Consider the following 17,878-nt stretch of genomic DNA (forward strand, 5'->3'; position numbering starts at 1 on the left):
AGTCTGTCGATGCACAAACAGCCGTCTCAGCTGAACTCCAGTACCCTTTAATCGACACCCATCATGGTCCAAATGTGCGTTTGAATTGAATTAAGTGTTTTTTATTAATTTCATTTCATATTTGTTATAATAGTTTATTTATACAGATGAACTACCAAAGTTAAGGTGCTAATTTCAATATCACTTTGAGTGGCAGGGGCATGAATGTTTACCCACCATTATTAATGACTTTTCAGTGATTTAGCCGTCACAGTTCGTGTTTCAGCTCCTTTTCTTTTAGCAAACTCGTTCAACTGTTCAACGGTATGCCCACTTTTAGCTAGCACTTATGTCTATCCATTACTTTCAACTACTGTCAATTGCTGTAGGTCTACTCGAAGCGAACAGTAACATCTTTCCATCTTTCGTTGTTAGCTTCAAGTTTAAGCTAACTATTTCTGCTGTGTGTCTATTTTTAACTGGGTTTAACTACTTTTAGGTAAACATTACGTTAAGCTAACTGTTTATCCATTCATGTAGGGAAGCTAACTATAACTGTTTGTTCGTAGCTGTAGGCTTACTTTAATCAACTCTTATGGACTCTTGAATATCCAGCACTAGCTAGCTAATATTTATTCATCCTTTAATTTTAGCTGATTTCAGCCTATGACTTCCAACTATTAAAACCATTTATTCATTGTGTTTAGCTAAGCAATTTAAGCTAATTTGCAGAACTTTAAGCTAACTGTTTTGTATTGATCTGTAACTTTTAGTTAACTATTTCAACAGTTAGCCACGCTTTAAGCTAGTTTACAATTTCCCATATCTATTTTAACAGTTTGTATAGACCTATTTATATTAGACCTGTTTTTAGCTAACTGTTTCAACGGTTATAGTTATTTTACCATTTTCATTACTCTAATATCTAAAGACTTATGAGGCTACATCTAGCTAGCTATATCAACCATTTATTATGTTAGCAACAATTAGCCTAATGGTTGACATCCTGACCATTTATGGTTTCTTTTTAAACTGTTTACATCAACGCTAACTTTTAGACCAAAGCATACTTTGAATTTGTTTTTCAGATTCACCGACTCCCAAATCTCTCCGTGTACTCTATGTGGCAGAATTCACCAGAACACAAGGTTAGTAATCACTGATCTGCACCTTTTAGCTCAAATATATTAATTACAGAAGCTGAGGATGTAAATCCTAAATGAAGTCTTGAAATATCCCTTTTAGCGCCCACACAGGAAGCAGCCGCCTCAGATCACTTTGTTCTGATCAGATTACGTGTTCATCTTTCCACTGCGCTGTTTACAGTGACTGTCAGATAAGGTTGTTCGCAGGTTATTATAAATGAGGATCTGATTTGTGTTTAATGGACTGCAGTTTCCACCGGCTGATACATGAATGAATACATGGGGCTGACATTTGCTTCAGCTTTTTCTTAAACCTTCGATGAATTTTAACAACGTTCTGTGTTATCCTGTGAATACTTTCCTGTCAAGTTCCAATGTTGTCTCAAATCTCAGCAGACTTTCGTAAAGGATGTTTGTGTTTGTTCTTTTGTTCTCTTTCTTTGTTGCTTTTCTTTGGTCAAGTTAGGGGGAGGTCCGTCAGATAAGCCTTGACCTCTTTGACCTCCCGTCTCGCATCTGTTTATCTGTTTTTAAACCCTTGTAAATGTGTCTAAATCAAAAGAATATAAAAATTATGTTGCTAGAGGAAAATAATCCAGAATTCAATTTAAAAAACACTCTTTAGATGTAAATAATATTTACATGTTGTTCTGTAAATTGGCTGGAAAAAGGTTATTTTTTTACTTTCTGAGTAGCAGAGATAAATGCAGCATTTATTCTTCCAAAGTTCCACCTCTCTGCAGTTTTCAATTGTGATAACAAAAATAAATCTTGTCCAGATTGTTCTGTAACAAGCTTGTAAACAAGATAAGCACAGCAGTCCAGATCCAACATCAGTGTGTGTGTGTTTATGTTCGCATTACCTCTGTGTCCTGGGTTACAGTGTGTGTGTGTGTGTGTGTGTGTGTGTGTGTGTCCTGTGTTAAGCTTGCTGTTACAGAGTCTTTACCACCCTAACTAGAGAAACACTTGAGTATCTTTAACATCCAGGAATGTTTTTACATGAAAGTTTAGGAAATAAAACAGAAGAGTTTTCTCACTGACCTTCCTGCAGCATGTTGTTAAATCTGCTCAGTGTTTGTTACTCTCGTCAGTCTTGTCACGTAAACTCACACTGACACCATCATCCCGCCTCCTTCATCACGTCTTACTCCACCTCCGCTCCCTCGTGTTGCCTTCATCAGCCTCACACGCAAAACTATCTGCTCCTTTAATTCTTGCCGTTTTCATTTCCTCTGTTCGTAACTTTTAGTGCGCGCTTTCAAAGGAGCACGACTCATATATCTCACTTAATGTCTGCGTGCACGTCTCTGCTGCGTGTTGTTACATGAAGATATCAAATTATGACTCGTGCACAAAATTGCTTTTTTAATATGCGAGATTACAGGCGGAGTTTCTGGTTGAGAGATCGTGCTGCTTGTTTTCTGGCACAGATGGAAAGTGTAATCAGAGTTTTAGGAACCTAACTGGAGTATTCCCATTATGCAAAACTCTAGCAGGGCGGTAACAGGTGTTTAGATCGATGCAATGTTACATTTTAAACTGCTCTGGTTACGTTAAAGGCTCTCACCCAGGTGGAGTGCTGGAACTTCTTAGCATGCTAACTACTTAGCTACAAGCAGGAAAAGGGCACAAATCATAGCAACAAGAAGGGATGAAACGTTTACTGACAATTAACTCACAAGAAACAAAACTTTTAAACCCTAAACGAATACGCTCATGAGTATGAAAACGTTCCCCTCGTAAGTGTAGCGGCGTCAGAGAATAATACGATAAACGGTATTCCCACCACAGCGTCCTATACATTCCTCGGCCTCATCTCGGCAGCTGCAGATTCACAGATTTACGTTGACCCTCAGATAAACGAGGCCGCCGTCCGCCGTCCTATAAGCAGCTTTAAGTGTCTGTTTGTCCTCCGGGAGCCTGAGCGCCGCGATAGGGAAACCACTTCCTGAAAACACAAACACACGGCATGTAAACAGTGGAAGTGCTCCATTTGCACATACGTGACATTTGGAGAGCGTTCGTCTGGCCTAAAAATATAATCTGAGGTCGCTGAGGAGGTTTGTTTTCCAGTCATGCAGCAGGATGTCAGATAAGATTTAAACATGCTTTTGCCGTATTTAAGTAAAATGGTGAATTCCCTGGTGAACAGGTGTAAAGAAACCTAAAAACACGGAAAGAATGAGGAAGTCATTTTCCTTTTTCTTTGATGGTCGGACAGACTGAGAGGCGAATAGAGGAAAAGTGCTCTCAGCGATGTGTCACACGATAAAGACCATTAAATCTTTGTCACAGGACGGGACTCCACCCGAGCTCCTTAATGATGAAAGCGGCTCCATTTTAGAGCCACGTTCTGCTGCACTTCCTGTCTGTAACAATGCACTTCCTGTTCCTCGTTTCCTGCATTAAGCTCTTTGATAAAAACATGTCCCTGTGGACAGAGTGATTGATAATGAATTGAAATCACCTGGAAGCAGGAAACTATGCTAACAGAGGGACATTTGCTAACTCTGAAGTCTGCTTCAGGTTCATGCGAGGACATGTCAGCAGGTTTCTGTGTTGAAGTTAATAAGTTAATAAGTATTTCTGTTTCAATCTCCCCTCAGCTGGTTACGTCAACGCCCGTGTCACCTGAGTCGGCCCGGTTTCCCCCCCGAGGTCGCCGCCTTGCACGATCTGCTGCGTGTCAAAGTGAGCCATGTGTTTCTCTGTTTGCATTCACACAGCAGACGTCAGACAAAACACAGGTCTGAGGGGGGGAACTGATAGTGTGAGGGTCAGACAGGGCCACGGAGAACCCGCTGAACTTCAGGTTTGAAGGCTGGGAGGAACTTTGAAACGTAGGAAGCTGCAGATTCCCAAAAACAGGCATCAGGTTATGAGAAAATCTGTATGTAAAATGTAAACTGCATTGGCTGTTTACATGAAGAGAAACTGCTGAAGTTATATGCTCATATGTAGGTGCAGGTCCATCGAAACAACAGCATCAATAAAGAAAGGCGAGATCATTTTGTCCTCTGACTTCCAGCATCGCTCATTCAAACTGTTCCCGCTAGCTCAAAGAGGAAAGCGTGTTTCCTTTCATCACCACCTTTCAGCCTCCAGGCTCTCTGTTTCCTTTTTACGAGCTCAATCAGGAACAGAAATGTGTGATTGCAGCTCTGACAGCTTTTTTATTTCCCTTTTCATTTCACACAAATTAAGGGCAGACCTTCAAGGCCGTCAGATACTCAGAGAGGAGGGAGATGAATCACGGACCTGCAAATCATGTCGCAACCCACGCTGCCATCCTGCAACTAAATGGAAAACATGTTTTTCTCAGCGGCTCCTGTTTTCTAATGAAGGTAAAAAAAGGACCAATGTTCTTATGAAAATGTGATTTTTCTATCACGAGGAGTCTGGTGAACACAGTGAAGCATTTAGGTGCTAACAAGCTAGATATTCCCCCTTAGGGTTTGGTGGAGACCAAAAACAGAGTTAAAAATCAATCAAACGTGGACACACTGGGACACATAGCTCCACAGGAATAACAATGTTTCTCCTAAACTGTTGGATGTGTAAATATTAAAGTCAAAGCTCACAAGTTTAACATTTAAAAGATGATCTGCTGCCCAGGAAATGAACAAAAAGTAGTTGCAGCTGAAGCTAAATATGCACATTAACATGCTAACATGCTGGTTTAACATTTACCAGGTTTACTTCATTGTGTTAGCATGCTAACATTTGCTAACCAGCGCCAAACCAGGAGGGGGGGGGGGGATATTAGCATACACACATTAGCCAGTTAGCATCTGATACTTAACACTAACCACAATGTACACTCATCCATCCACACTTATCCTGCTCAGGGTCGCAGGGGGCTGGAGCCTATCCCAGCTGTCATTGGGCGAGAGGCGGGGTTAAACCTGGACAGGGTCACCTGTCAATCACAGGGCTGACACACAGAGACAGACAATCTTTCACGCTCACACTCACACCTGTGAATGTTTCGATGAAAATCCATTCAGTGTTTGTTGAGATATTTCAGTTGCTAGCACGGCTGAAAACTCTTGATTTGATAGCAGCTGTTTGAACTTTATTTACACTTTCATATATAATACTTATTTAAACATTGATAACGGAGTACATTTCAGTGATAAACATCTTTACAACAACAACATCTGGGAGTCTCTGAAGAAGCTGAACGAGCCAAATGTGTAACATCAAAGCAAAGCGATACAGTGTGAGCGTTGTGAAGAAAAGGCACCATGTTTAAAGATGTACAGAGTTCATGTTCACTCACATCAAAGCACAAAAATATCCAACATCACATTTCTTAATTTAACAGCTGTCTGACACTTACAGCCGTTTGACTGACTGGTGATAATGTACACTTGAATACGCTTACATTCACTTTAATACGTTTGACTGAAGTATAACTGTGCAATAAAGTTACATTTAAATATACAACCGATAGCAAAGAGCTGAGAGGAAATCAACCTGCAGAGTTTCATCTTTTACACTCAACATATTTGGTTGGAAAAAAATTAACTTATAATAATATCTCAACATTTTACCGACCAAAGGATTAATCATTAATCAGGAAAATAACTGGCAGATTAATTGATCGTAGAAATAGTCATTAGTACCTTTTAAACGGCAGAGATTAAAATGATGTGCAGTTACGTGTAAATCTGCAAATTTGATCACCAAAAGTTTGACCATATTTATAATCGCTGCAGGAGCTTATCACGACACATATTTACACTTCATAGTTAGGTGGCGGCCTCTAGTGGCTGCAGGAAGAATGACAAATGCAGAAATGAGGCGACGTAGTTTAACGAAGGGGTCGACTTCTGATGAGTGAACAACTCATTTTATGTTACGTTCAAGAGCAAATTTACAAACCCAACTTCTCTTACATAATGTCAGTTACATCACGTCCTTAACATAACACACATATGTAATTTGACCGGCGTAAAAAGCGCACTTTGTTTTTTACAAAAAACTCTTAAGAGGCTTTGGTGAAGAGCTCGCCCAGCTAGCAGGAACGTTCCCATAACATCGGCTAACATTAGCTTCAGGTTCTAATTACGTTTGAAAGAAAACATTTTAATATTCAAAGAACGTTTTGAGGATGTTTCTCATTTCAAATAAAGTTCTTGTTACGTTAAAACATTGTGAAGATGTTTTCAGGATGTTATTGAGGCCTGGGACGTCAGAACGCATTTTATAAAACATTTGCTCAACGTTACATAAAAACAAAGGTAGAACGTGCTCACTGCGACACTCTGAGGATCTTCTCAGGATGTTAGTTTGGCCTCAACTATCAGATTTATAAAACGTTCCTGAAATGTGATTTGAACATTGTCCCTGTAACTTTCTGAAGATGTTTTCAGAGAGCGTTCTCTTGCTATTGAAAGGAACATTCTGGGACCCAAATCAAAACTTTCCGGCTCATAACATTACCAGAACATCGCAGAACGTTCTTAGAACAAAACCTTTCCAGCTCTTGCTCAGTGATTTTCGCCGCATGAAGTATGTTTGCAAATGTGTGAAGAATCTGGTGGCAGACGACAGCTGCTGCTTGTTGTAAACGTATCGATCGCTGGTTTAAGGATCCAACTCCAGGTCCCACAGTTACCACTTCCATGCTCTCTGCAGGCAGCCTGAAGCCACAGAGCTCTTCTTTTACTCTCCATTGCTCTTTGGGGAAGTAAAGAAAATCTTAAACTGTATTTTTTCACTGTTAAAGCTTAAAGTTATGATATTGTCAGCACTTCAGCATCGCTGGTTTTCACCCATTAGCGATCAGGAGGCGACGTTTGGCTGCTCTCATCTATAAGGATGTTTGTCTGCCGTCATGGGAGCTCATTAAGGATACAGTTCAATGATGTCGTTTGTGTTGGAGGACTTGTTGAATGTGATGGTTCATGAAATGAGCGGCACCAAATGAATGTGGAGATTAAAGATTAAACTCTTAACACGTCACAAACGTCAGGATTTTATCAGCCGACTCTCAACACCAACCAACCCACAGTGGAACCAGTCCGACCGGAGCGGCCCCGCTCTGACCCCCACAGCGCCACAGTTAATGCGTACGAAAACACGCACGTTGACAAATGAAAGCCAGTAGTTTCCTCACGCCTCACTAAATGAATCTCAGTGTTGACAGACGCTCATATTCAGCCATGTTTCACATATTTAACACGTTAAATTACAGGAAAGATCCTAATCAAGAGCATCATGCTAATGGCCGAAGTTACAGTGACTGGGTTTGTTTTGACTCCGTCCAACCTGGCAGAGAAGAGTTATCACAACTCTTTATTTTAGCAGTCATGTGAACATAAACACACCAACACCAAAAGTTGCCACGGAGTAAACTTTTCCACTCTGGATCGGACCAAAGAAAACAACATGTAGGTGTGACGGCGCCCTCACATGAGATCATACTGTCCTTCATGACCGGTTAAGCAGACCCCACGCACACACAGAGACGGTGTTTCCGGCGGTCAGGACGCAGACGGGCAGGGTTTAGGGGTCGGGTTGAGGTCTCTAAACGGCTCCGAGAGGCGTGGACCCTGCAGGCGGGACAGCAGAGTCGTTCGCCGGATGCTGCTGTCCGAGTCCTGGTGGATGAACTTGTCCCTGAGCGGGCGGCAGCACGGCACGCTGCTGGCGAAGTCGGAGAGCAGGTGTCCGCTGAAGATCATGTAGATCCAGGGGTTGCAGCAGCTGTTGAGGCTGGCGAGCAGGGCGGAGAGCGTCACGGCGGCGTTCTCAGAGTCTGCAGGGGAAACAGAAACCGTTCATGAGGCACGATCAGAGATGTCAGCAGCTAATCTGAGGTGTTTACTTTTCCTCTTCAGGGAGTTTCACTGCATCTCTGAGTCAGCGACCCCGTGCCTGTTACATGTTTATTTAGCCCCAGATTGAGCCTCGTGTAATCACTGGGGTTACTATTTAGACGTTTGCATTGAAGATTTTATCCTGTGAGACGACTAAGCTGCTGGCAGACAATCGTCTGTCCTGCTGGGACAAATAGTTCACCTTTCTCCGCATCATATACAGCTAATATTTAGTTTCTAATACATTAAATTTAACAGTTATTTTCTTAATTAACCAGTGGCTGACCACCGTTAATGATCAATGACAGTCTTAGCATAGTAACATGACACAGGCCGATCAAGCAATGCTAACAAGCTAACAAACATTATTAACAAAGTTAGCAGAAAGTTAGCATATTAATAACTTATTTCCGGGGTTACAGGTTACGTTTGATAATCCAAATTTATAACTAGCACACCCTCTTTAGTATTTATTTTCTGTACTACTGCTATGTCAGAATATTAGCTAACATTAGCAATACAGTCTGACCTGCTATTTATACTTGAAAATGTCTGTAAAGGTGTTGTTTTTGTTAGCCCCAAAGCTAAACTAGCAAGCTAACAAGTTTGTTAACTGAAATTTGATGTATTATTAGTTCACAACTTCCTAAAAATAGTTTGGAGATAAAGTTTTTATCGAACGTAATGGTGACCAAATGTGGCTAGCAATTAGCTTGCAAGCTAGCAGTTGAACAATCTCACAACCAGACCTCCAAAACGAACATTTTTAGCTTAATTATCTAAATTTAATTGTCTCAAAGCTTCACACTGTACATATAAACGTCTAGAATATAAACTTGAGCCAACATTTTTATATGTTTGGTTTAAATTGCAGTCTCTTTATCCCTAATCCTCAACTGGATCTGTTATTCTGAAGCATTCGTCTTTAGTCTGGGTCGAGGGTCAGAGACCCACCGTGAGAAAGTTGCTGATTTTTATGGAGGAAAAGTTTTAGTGGCTTGGATACATATAAAAACTACTTTGTGAATGTTTGTATTCAAGCTGCTGCTGCTGAAATTAGACTTTAAATCATTCCTGACTCCTGTTTTGACTCCAGAGAGAGGACGAGAACTCGGTGCTCCTCTGAAAATGTATTCCTGTCAGGTTCAGAAAGCTTCTGAAAGCAGCTCGTGGACTCTCACGGGTCAGTAAAACTCTGTTCAGGAGCCAAATTGAAATTCTTCAGGTGAGCGAGCAGCGCCTCCAGGCAGGCTTTTACAGACTGTGAGGCTGATAAGTAATATTCATATCTTCACCTTCATCATATGAAAATCACGCTGCACTGAGTGCACGTGTCTGAGTTTAGATCAAAAGAAGAACTTTTAAATACTTTGAGGAGCAGCAAAGTCACATGGAAAGTTTACAAGTAACAACTTTGACAAAACTTTTCCAAAGAGAAACTAAGAAAGAAGATAGTTGGTCTGTTTGGGGGTTTAGTGAAATGTCGCAACAACTACTTGATGGATGAAATTTAACGCATTCATGTTCCTCTCAGGATCATCGTGTTTCATTTAGCTCCATCCTCAGGTCAGGTTTTAGATTACTCTAATATACATACAACTATCTAGCTCCATCAGCCTCAGCTGTACTTTGTGTTTAGTGCTAATTAGCAAATGCTAGCTGGCTAAAAAGCTAAACCAGGATGGTAAACATTTGATACATATACCTACATTTTGGGCATGTTAGCAAGCGAATGTTAGCATTTAGCTCAACGCATGGAGGGAAAATCAGAAGATAACCAAAATAAACATATTTTAGTTGTAATGTCTAACACGTATACGTCTGAAAGTATCGTCTAAATATCGTCTTATTTACAGTTATTATTGGGTGGGGACCTCTAGAGGCGGTACTTATTGTGACGGTAGCGAAGGAGGAAGTTGGGTAGCTGAGTTATTTTTTAACTTACCTATAAGTAAACTTGCTTTATGTATTTAATACACGTCTTAACTAACATCTAACGAAGCCTATTACACGATCTTTTCCTCGATCTAACCAAACTGCAAACATTTCTAAACGTTCAGCACGTTTTTACCCGTCACTTTTCGAGTCATTGACATTTGACTTATTCTGTCATTAAAGTATGGAGACGGGAGAAATCTCAGTGCATAAATTAAAATGTGCACATCCTTTGAGAGCACAGTAACCGTTTAGAGATCACTGCTTTTTGAAGGGCAAATTAAAGCTGCGTTCTTCTTCTTTACTCTGCATAAGTTATTACAATTTGAATAAATGAAAAAGTCATTTAGATTTTCTCATTTCCCCTAAGAAATGAGATCCATGCTAGAAGATTAAAGACAGAAGATATTATAAGCTGCATAATTCATTTAAACGATTCTAAAAACGGGCACAGCGCTCAGGACTTTAACCGGATCGTTGTTGGTTAAGACTTTTGGTCAATGGTGCAAATGAAAGACATCATAGAGCATGTGAGGGGGGGTTACATACTCCTTTTAAGGGGGCACGAGTCAGACAAGGTGTTTAAATGGACAGAAGCTCATTCAGCTTCACTTGTTATAACTTCGTCTAACCGTTACTGTCGGACACTCACCGTCCCAGGAGAAGTTCTCGTCCCACACCGACCACATCTGCACGGTGAAGAAAGGCGCCCAGCACACCACGTACGCGAGCACGATCACGAAAGTCATCTTCACCGTGCGTAATTTGGCGCGCGAGATGGTGCTGACGCTGCTCACGGAGCTCCTGCCCAGGATCCCCGTCTTGTTGGCCTCTGCCACAGCGCTCACGTTCACGCTCTTCCTCCGGGTCTTATATTTGAGGTTCTTCCAGATCGTGTGGCAGATGAGTCCGTAGCAGAACACGAGCACGGCCACGGGCACGAGGAAGATCCCCAGCGTGATCCAGGTGATGTACGTGCGCAGCCCCCACGGCTCCACGAAGTGTCCCCAGCAGTCGTAGACGGCCGAGCCCGGGTGCACCTCGCTCAGGGAGAAGATGAAGTACTGCGGGGTGCTGAGGACCAGGCTGCACAGCCACGTGGAGCCGATCATGATGTGCGCGCGCTGCGTCGGCTGCTGGAGCGTCTGCAGCGGGTGGCAGATGGCGATGTAGCGGTCAAGAGTCATCATCACCATCATGTAGGTGGAGGCGAACATGCCCATGACCTGCAGGTGCTTCACGATGCGGCACAGGAAGTCCGGACCGTAGAAGCGGTAGGTGATCTCCCAGCAGAGCTGCGGCAGCACCTGGAAGAAGGCGACCACCAGGTCCGCGAGGCTCAGGTGCTTCATGAACAGGTGCATGCGCGACAGCTTCCGCCGGGTTTTATACATAGCGAGCAGCACGGCCACATTACCCACCACCGCCGCGAGGAACGCCAGGCTCAGGACGGTGATCTCGATCTTTGCCACCTCCTCGTTCCGTCCGAACGGGTCGGTGTGGTTCCTCTTCTCGCTCGTGTTTCCGGTCTCCAGCTGCTGCGTAAAGTTGAACTCCCCGGTGCAGTTTCTGCCCGTGATGTTGCAGGAGTTCTCCATGGGGAACAGCATGGTGGCTGCTTCTCCTCCGAGCGCACGGAGGTGGCTGTGCGTAACCGGAGACGTTGTCTTTCCAACTCCCCGTTTACTCCAACACGTACGGGCTAATCACCGGTTTGCGCATGAAAACACGAAGAAGAAAGAACCGGTCATAAATCATAAACAAAAACAAATCCACAGTTGTTTTTCCTCCCGTGACGCGCAGCAGCTCCAAGTTCAATCTGAGCTGCGCTGCTGCAGATGCGCGTCTTTTAAAGCCTCCTGCCCCTGAACGTAGAGACCAGCCCCCCTGTACCCACACACACACACATACACCCCAACCCTACACATACACAAACACACACACACACGATCTTTCTTCCTCTCCACCCACTTAGCTACGACTAAGATAAAGTGGAGCCTGCAGTGAGCAATCTGTGCAGAGAGTGGACAGAATAAAAGTCTACTTTAAAAGTTATTTCTTACTTAGAAAAAATTAATTAATTAAAAATTCCATTTTGTACTAAAGTCTTTTAGAAAAAAACACATTAAACATTTATCATGACTGTTTAATCATTCCAAACAGGCCCCAGACTCTGAGGCATTTTGTAAATGCTGAATGTTAATCTAAAAAACATAAATTAAGCCGTTTTTTGCTGCAATTTACTTCAACTGCAATTTTTTATCACTTTCAGGATCAACAGGAACTTTTTAAAAGTCATAAATACGAGATGTTACTTCTTGTTTTGTCTGAACAGCCGTAAAAAGCAAAGACTTCTTTTACAGTCGTGTAACACAAAGAGAGAAGCTGAAACACTTCTCAGTGTTGTTGATGAGATTTGTGTCTCTGTTGTTTGATGAGACTAATTGACTGTTATTATTTTAGCACTGACAACGTTTGTTCACAGAAGATTCAGAGAAAACATCCAATTAGCATCAAATTAACGTCAGCTAATCCCCCTGTGAATGTTGATGTAGCCTTCCATTTATCCCGACCATGACATGCGGTGTGTGTGTGTGTGTGTGTGTGTGTGTGTGTGTGTGTGTGTGTGTGTGTGTGTGTGTGTGTGTGTGTGTGTGTGTGTGTGCGCGCGTGTGTGTGTGTGTGTCTGGAGTGAGTCTGTGCAGCACTAATGTGTTTACGTGGTGATAACCTGATAACCCCACAGACAGCGCTTGTGTTTTCAGCGTTGAGTGAGAAACCAAACTGCTGCTTCACCGAGGGAGAGTCGTGATTCAACTCCTGCAGGAGGAAACATGAAGTGCTTCAGTTACAGCTTCACTTCAAAACTCCATAAAAATATGAAAGTAACAACATTAAGTGTCATCTGAAGCTCTTTCATATAAAAGATACTCACATATAATCTAGTTTTATCTTTTTACCACAGAGAATACCTTTGAAATCTTGCACAAACCTTCTGGCAGAAGAATCAATTTAACGTAAGTGTCATAACGGAAAATAAACAGTTTTTTTCTGTGAGTGAATTAAAATAAACGAGTCAAAATGAAGCAGAAATTAAAACATCATGATGCAGATTTGTGAAAAGTACAAAGTAAAGCTTTTTTAGGTTCCTCCGCGAAAAAAGAGACGAGCAACTTTTAAAATGCTCGTTTTTTGAATGGAGTTTGGTTTGAGCGAAATGCAAACATCTCTTATCTCTTAAATATACACTTATTTACGTTCTTTTGCAACACCCAGAGAGTGTTTATTTTGTGTCCTTGCATTGAATTTGCTTTGATTTTAGCCTGATCACACTTTGACAGGAAGTGTTGGGATCCCAGCTCATGAAACAGACCAGCTCCTTTTCTCAAGTGTTTGTCTTTTTTTTAATAAGCCAGCAAAATTAGATTATATGTATAAATTCTGCACTTCTTTCAAAGATGGAAGGTGATTATACAGCTCCAAGAGCCCACTCCAAATGTTCCTTAAATCCGCATCTCTCTTTACATGTCATGGTCGGCCCAATCCAGATGTGAACCCCATTAAAACCTCCTGATGTGATCAAGAGGAAGATGGATGGTCACAAAGCCGAGGCCTAACGTCACCCTGCAGCACTGTGACGGAGAGATGCATTAAAGCTGTAATTAAAAACCAGGTTATTCCACCAAACATGATCTGTGAACTCTTACGTTAAAACATTCTGCCCGTGCTCTCTGCATGTTGCCCTGAATTGCTAAACGAGACCTCGCATCCTCGCCCTCTCTGACTTTCGTCTTCCCTTCGTCCTCTGACACTGAAGTAAAGAACAACATCATTTCTTTAACTCGCTGCCGTACAAGGCCGTTACTTTAGTATCTTAATGTTCAATCTATATGCACGGAGCACGAGCAGAGAGAGAGAGAGAGAGAGAGGGGGATTTAAAAGTCACTGAGGCCGACTTTGTTTTTCATGTCAGGTCGTCGTGCAGAGGCAGAGCCAGCTGCAGATGACGACCCTTACGTAATGAGCTGTGGTTAAACAATGGTGGGTAACGGTCAGCGCTGTCAGGAGTTATAGATTTATCACTCTGTTATTATGAAGCCCGTCGAACATTATCATGATACATAACCCAGGCAGGTTTACACACCGATAAGAGCGCTGATGGGAAAGGGCACATGTTAGATACAGGTATCACGAACGGCTCGTTTTATTGTTTTTTAAAGGCTTATGTCACCAAACCTGCAGAAACACATGTTTCCAGCTGGTTTGGTTTCATCCTGTCAGAAAACAACACACATGTAACACACGTAGGCAGATATTCACCTTTAATTCCAACATTTAACATGAAGACACACAAAATGTACTAATACATATAAAATCCAATTAATGAGAAATAATTCATGAATAACGATAAGGCACTTATTTTGGACACAGGTGTGTCGGGACAGAACTGCTCCAGTGTTATTCACTGCTGCGATCTCCAGCAGCCACGTACGCTGCGCAGGAGGCGGGCGTAATACGCGAATAATTTTCTGCTGCTTTGATCGTTTTACGCGTAAAGACTATTTTTCCCCGCCGCTGCGTGTCAGTGAAGCGTAAAAAGCCACTGACTGCTATGTAAATACCAACAACCAAGGAATCAATGTTAAATGATGGGATCTCCTCATTTTGGCCAACTTCGATTTCAGTTTCCTGTTGAAGTTATTGATCGGTTAGATGAGATTAATTAGAAAGAGCAGTGAATGTGTACATTTCCTCAACCTCTGGGTCAACCAATCCTTTTAATTCATTCTCATTTGATTCTACGTCCAACATGAAAACAGAATTTATGCAAAGTTAAGAAATACATCTACAAGTCTGTTGCGATGTTCTTCTACTTCTTCTACCTTTTCCGGCAGACTGCACACCTTTTTGGCGACACGTATGCCTGGCCCTCTATATGGCCCGGAATCGAGCTACCATTGGCTGACTGTGAGACTCGTCTTCGCTGTCGTCTCAGCCGGAGTAGATCGCAAAATAGATGCTGCCGTGACGCACACGTTCCTCTGACGCTACAGTGTCGGTGTAGCGTCAGACGTCGATGTGAGGCGGTGAAGAAAAACTAAAATACAGCGTACACCTGAAGTGAAATGTGTGTTTATATGAGGACTCTTTTAAGTGGCTAAAGCACGTGGTGCTCCTGACCCCGTCTGCAGCGCTGCCTAGCTTCCGTGTCGGAACTCTGGCCGGCTTCTAGCAGGGGCCGTGCTGACTGTTATCTTCTGGACGAGATCTCGTTCCCTCGATGATTTCTGTCAAATTTAACTCACTGACCAACTTAAAATTGACTTGATCTCTACGTGTGATAAAGACCAATCATTCATGGTTTAACTCATCATTGGTGTTATAGATCGTCACATTATTATAGACTGTGTGGGTTGTCCTGATCCACAAGTATCAGGCTCTGTTCCAGGTGAAACATATTGATCTCCAGCACCATCAGGACTCACATGTGGCCGTTCTCCTTCAGTGAGACTGTAAATAATTTCCTCTCATTGCCGCTCTGAGGGCACTGTGCTTTAATTAACTATACATTACCCCAGTCGCTCTGCAGTGCTTCTGTATTATCTCCCCGGGTCGTGTTTGGACAGTTCAATACTACAGTAATTCAATCCTGAGTCAACAACAAAATCAGAGGAGCCAGAGAGGGTGAGAGAGGAAACACGCCGACGAGAGTGAGAACGGAAATGAACTGAGCTGCCAGTGATGGACTTCTTCCACTACATAAACCCTTCACTGAAGGCAGAGTAATAAACCACAGAGAGAAAATAGACCTGAGGGGGTCAAAGTTCAGAAAATGTTTAAGTAAAGTTAGAGAAGAATCTAAGAAGCATCTTTGTACGATTTACTCAAGTACGACGACGCGAATTGTAGCAAATAAAAGAGCCATGATTTAAGGATTTAACTAACTGGATTAACGTGTAGATTATGAGTTTTCCATTTAACATGAGTCCGTGATTATGAGACTTTTCACCAGGCAACGCAAATTTGCATCACTTGACAAAAAAATCACCCATAAAACGATCAATCCGCTCGATAAATCTGTGACGCTGTGTTGTTAATCCAATCAGCGTCCAGATTGTCCTGAGGGCTGAGATTGCGTCAGAAATTGTATCATTTTAAAGTCATTTTTAGTGCTTCAAAAACGGAAAATAAAGTCATGAGCGTTGCATTGTAGATACTTTTAAGTTGTCACCGATTAACCGGAACCAGACATACACTTCGTTATGTTGACAGTTTTTTTTGCAGGTTTCCATCCATTTTTTACTACGCGACTAAGCGTCCAAGTCTTTACAATCATATGGAAGTCGTAAGATTGTGTTGAGAGTCAGATCCTGATCCATCACGTAATCACCATCACTAAACAGCAGGACCTACCCGGCTTTCCCTGCCGGAAATGGACGCTGCTTTCCAGTGCTCTCGTCGGTACGGAGGACTGACTAGGTTGCGGTGACTTTTCCTCGTATGTAAATTTGGCGATTTCGTTCTCATGCAAGTTGCCAAAGACACGACACATTACTGTTGTCTGTTCTTGTAACACTGCTGGCTGGGTTGAAGCGATTTGAGGCGACACGATACGACAAAAACAGTGTTTAGCACCCATACCGTTGGCCAGCAACACCTTCTCATACCTACATGTTCGTACCGGACAAACAGGTGGCACATGGGGTTAACGTGAAATGGTCAAAGTTTGGGTTAAGACATCAAAACGACTTGGTTAGGTTAAGGGTGTTACCTGTCAGTTATGAGACACATGTGATATGAAGTAATCTGTTGTTATGCACATAATGTAAAAACATGGGTTTCACATGGCACTCAAACTCAGGTCTCCAGGATGAAGGTCCTGTGTTTGTTGGCAGGTGTGGTGCAAGTCAGGAGCCATAATGACAGGAAAAAAGTCATTAGAGCTAATGTAAAGTTGCCGTGGGGAGGAGGCCTGTATTTTCCAATCACCTTCGAGTCATGCTGAAGGCAGGCTCGAGGTGGTCAGGGTCAGCTGTGTCGTCCACACATCTCTCGCTGCATCAGAAACTGACGTAAAGAACTTTAAACTCTCATTTTCATTTAATCAGATCGTCTTGAGAACAAAAACATTTTCTGTTCTGATCCCACAGTTTCTCTTCAGATACGTTAAATGACAGTATTTTCACAGAGTGGAGACAGGGCTGTTTCTGAAGAACGTGCATCATTTTTACCTGACAACAGTGATAAATCAGAAGTTTCCCCGGCTCCACGAGCAGCATACTGTCCCTCTGATATGAGCAACAAGCACAGATTAGGAATAGTTTTACCTCGTCATTTGCAATCTGTCTTATTGCAAATTTAACCTCTTGTTACACACACATACAGTCCCCCACACATGTGCACTTCATCAGGGAGGTCGGAGTGCAGGGTCGCCTGCAGTGCAGTGCCCCAGGAGCGATTTTGGGGTTCATTGCATTCCTCAAAGACACTTAGACAGCTGGAAGAGACACTCCTGTCAATGCAGGGGAGTAGTCCAAGGACTGTTCAGTGACTTGGCTGCTTTTTTCCCTCGTACCTTTTAACTCTAGAGTACCACAAACCCCACCTCGACTCCGTGCTGTGTGGGAATGGCCTTATAATACGATGTGTATTGTGTTAGCAGCAGGACTTGTCGCCACTTTGACTCTGAAACACATTCCTCAGTGAGAAAAATGGAAGAAAGAGTTGTCAGAAGAATCGCCGGCTCTGATTTTGTTCAGCCGTAGAAACACTTCCTGGTGCAAAACAACCTATATTTAGTGTCGATCTGCTGCAATAGGCATTGTTTTCTCTGCACGTGAAGCTGCGAGCTGTGTCAGTGTGATGAATGACACTATAGAAATAGCTAATCTGACCTCACACCATTACATTATTCTTCAGTCGTCGACACATTAAAAACAAGAATCACTTGGTAGCTTTACTTTTTATTGTTGAGGCACTTTTTAGACA

At 42.5% G+C, this 17,878-nt stretch overlaps 1 protein-coding gene across 1 annotated transcript; it reads right to left on the minus strand.

Moving 5' to 3' along the window:
* Positions 1–7,530: 7,530 nt before the first annotated feature.
* LOC138599326 (arg8-vasotocin receptor-like) lies at positions 7,531–11,499 on the minus strand. Its single transcript, XM_069670936.1, has 2 exons — positions 10,542–11,499; positions 7,531–7,893 (listed from the first exon to the last, which is right to left on the minus strand). Exons 1-2 carry the CDS (start codon positions 11,497–11,499, stop codon positions 7,619–7,621), a joined length of 1,233 nt encoding a protein of 410 aa, XP_069527037.1. The 3' UTR covers positions 7,531–7,618.
* Positions 11,500–17,878: the final 6,379 nt, after the last annotated feature.

The sequence above is a fragment of the Semicossyphus pulcher genome, unplaced genomic scaffold (assembly GCF_022749685.1).
Source record: "Semicossyphus pulcher isolate SPU_LCO1_2020_fin unplaced genomic scaffold, fSemPul1.0.p SCAF_20, whole genome shotgun sequence".
Classification (NCBI taxonomy): domain Eukaryota; kingdom Metazoa; phylum Chordata; class Actinopteri; order Labriformes; family Labridae; genus Semicossyphus; species Semicossyphus pulcher.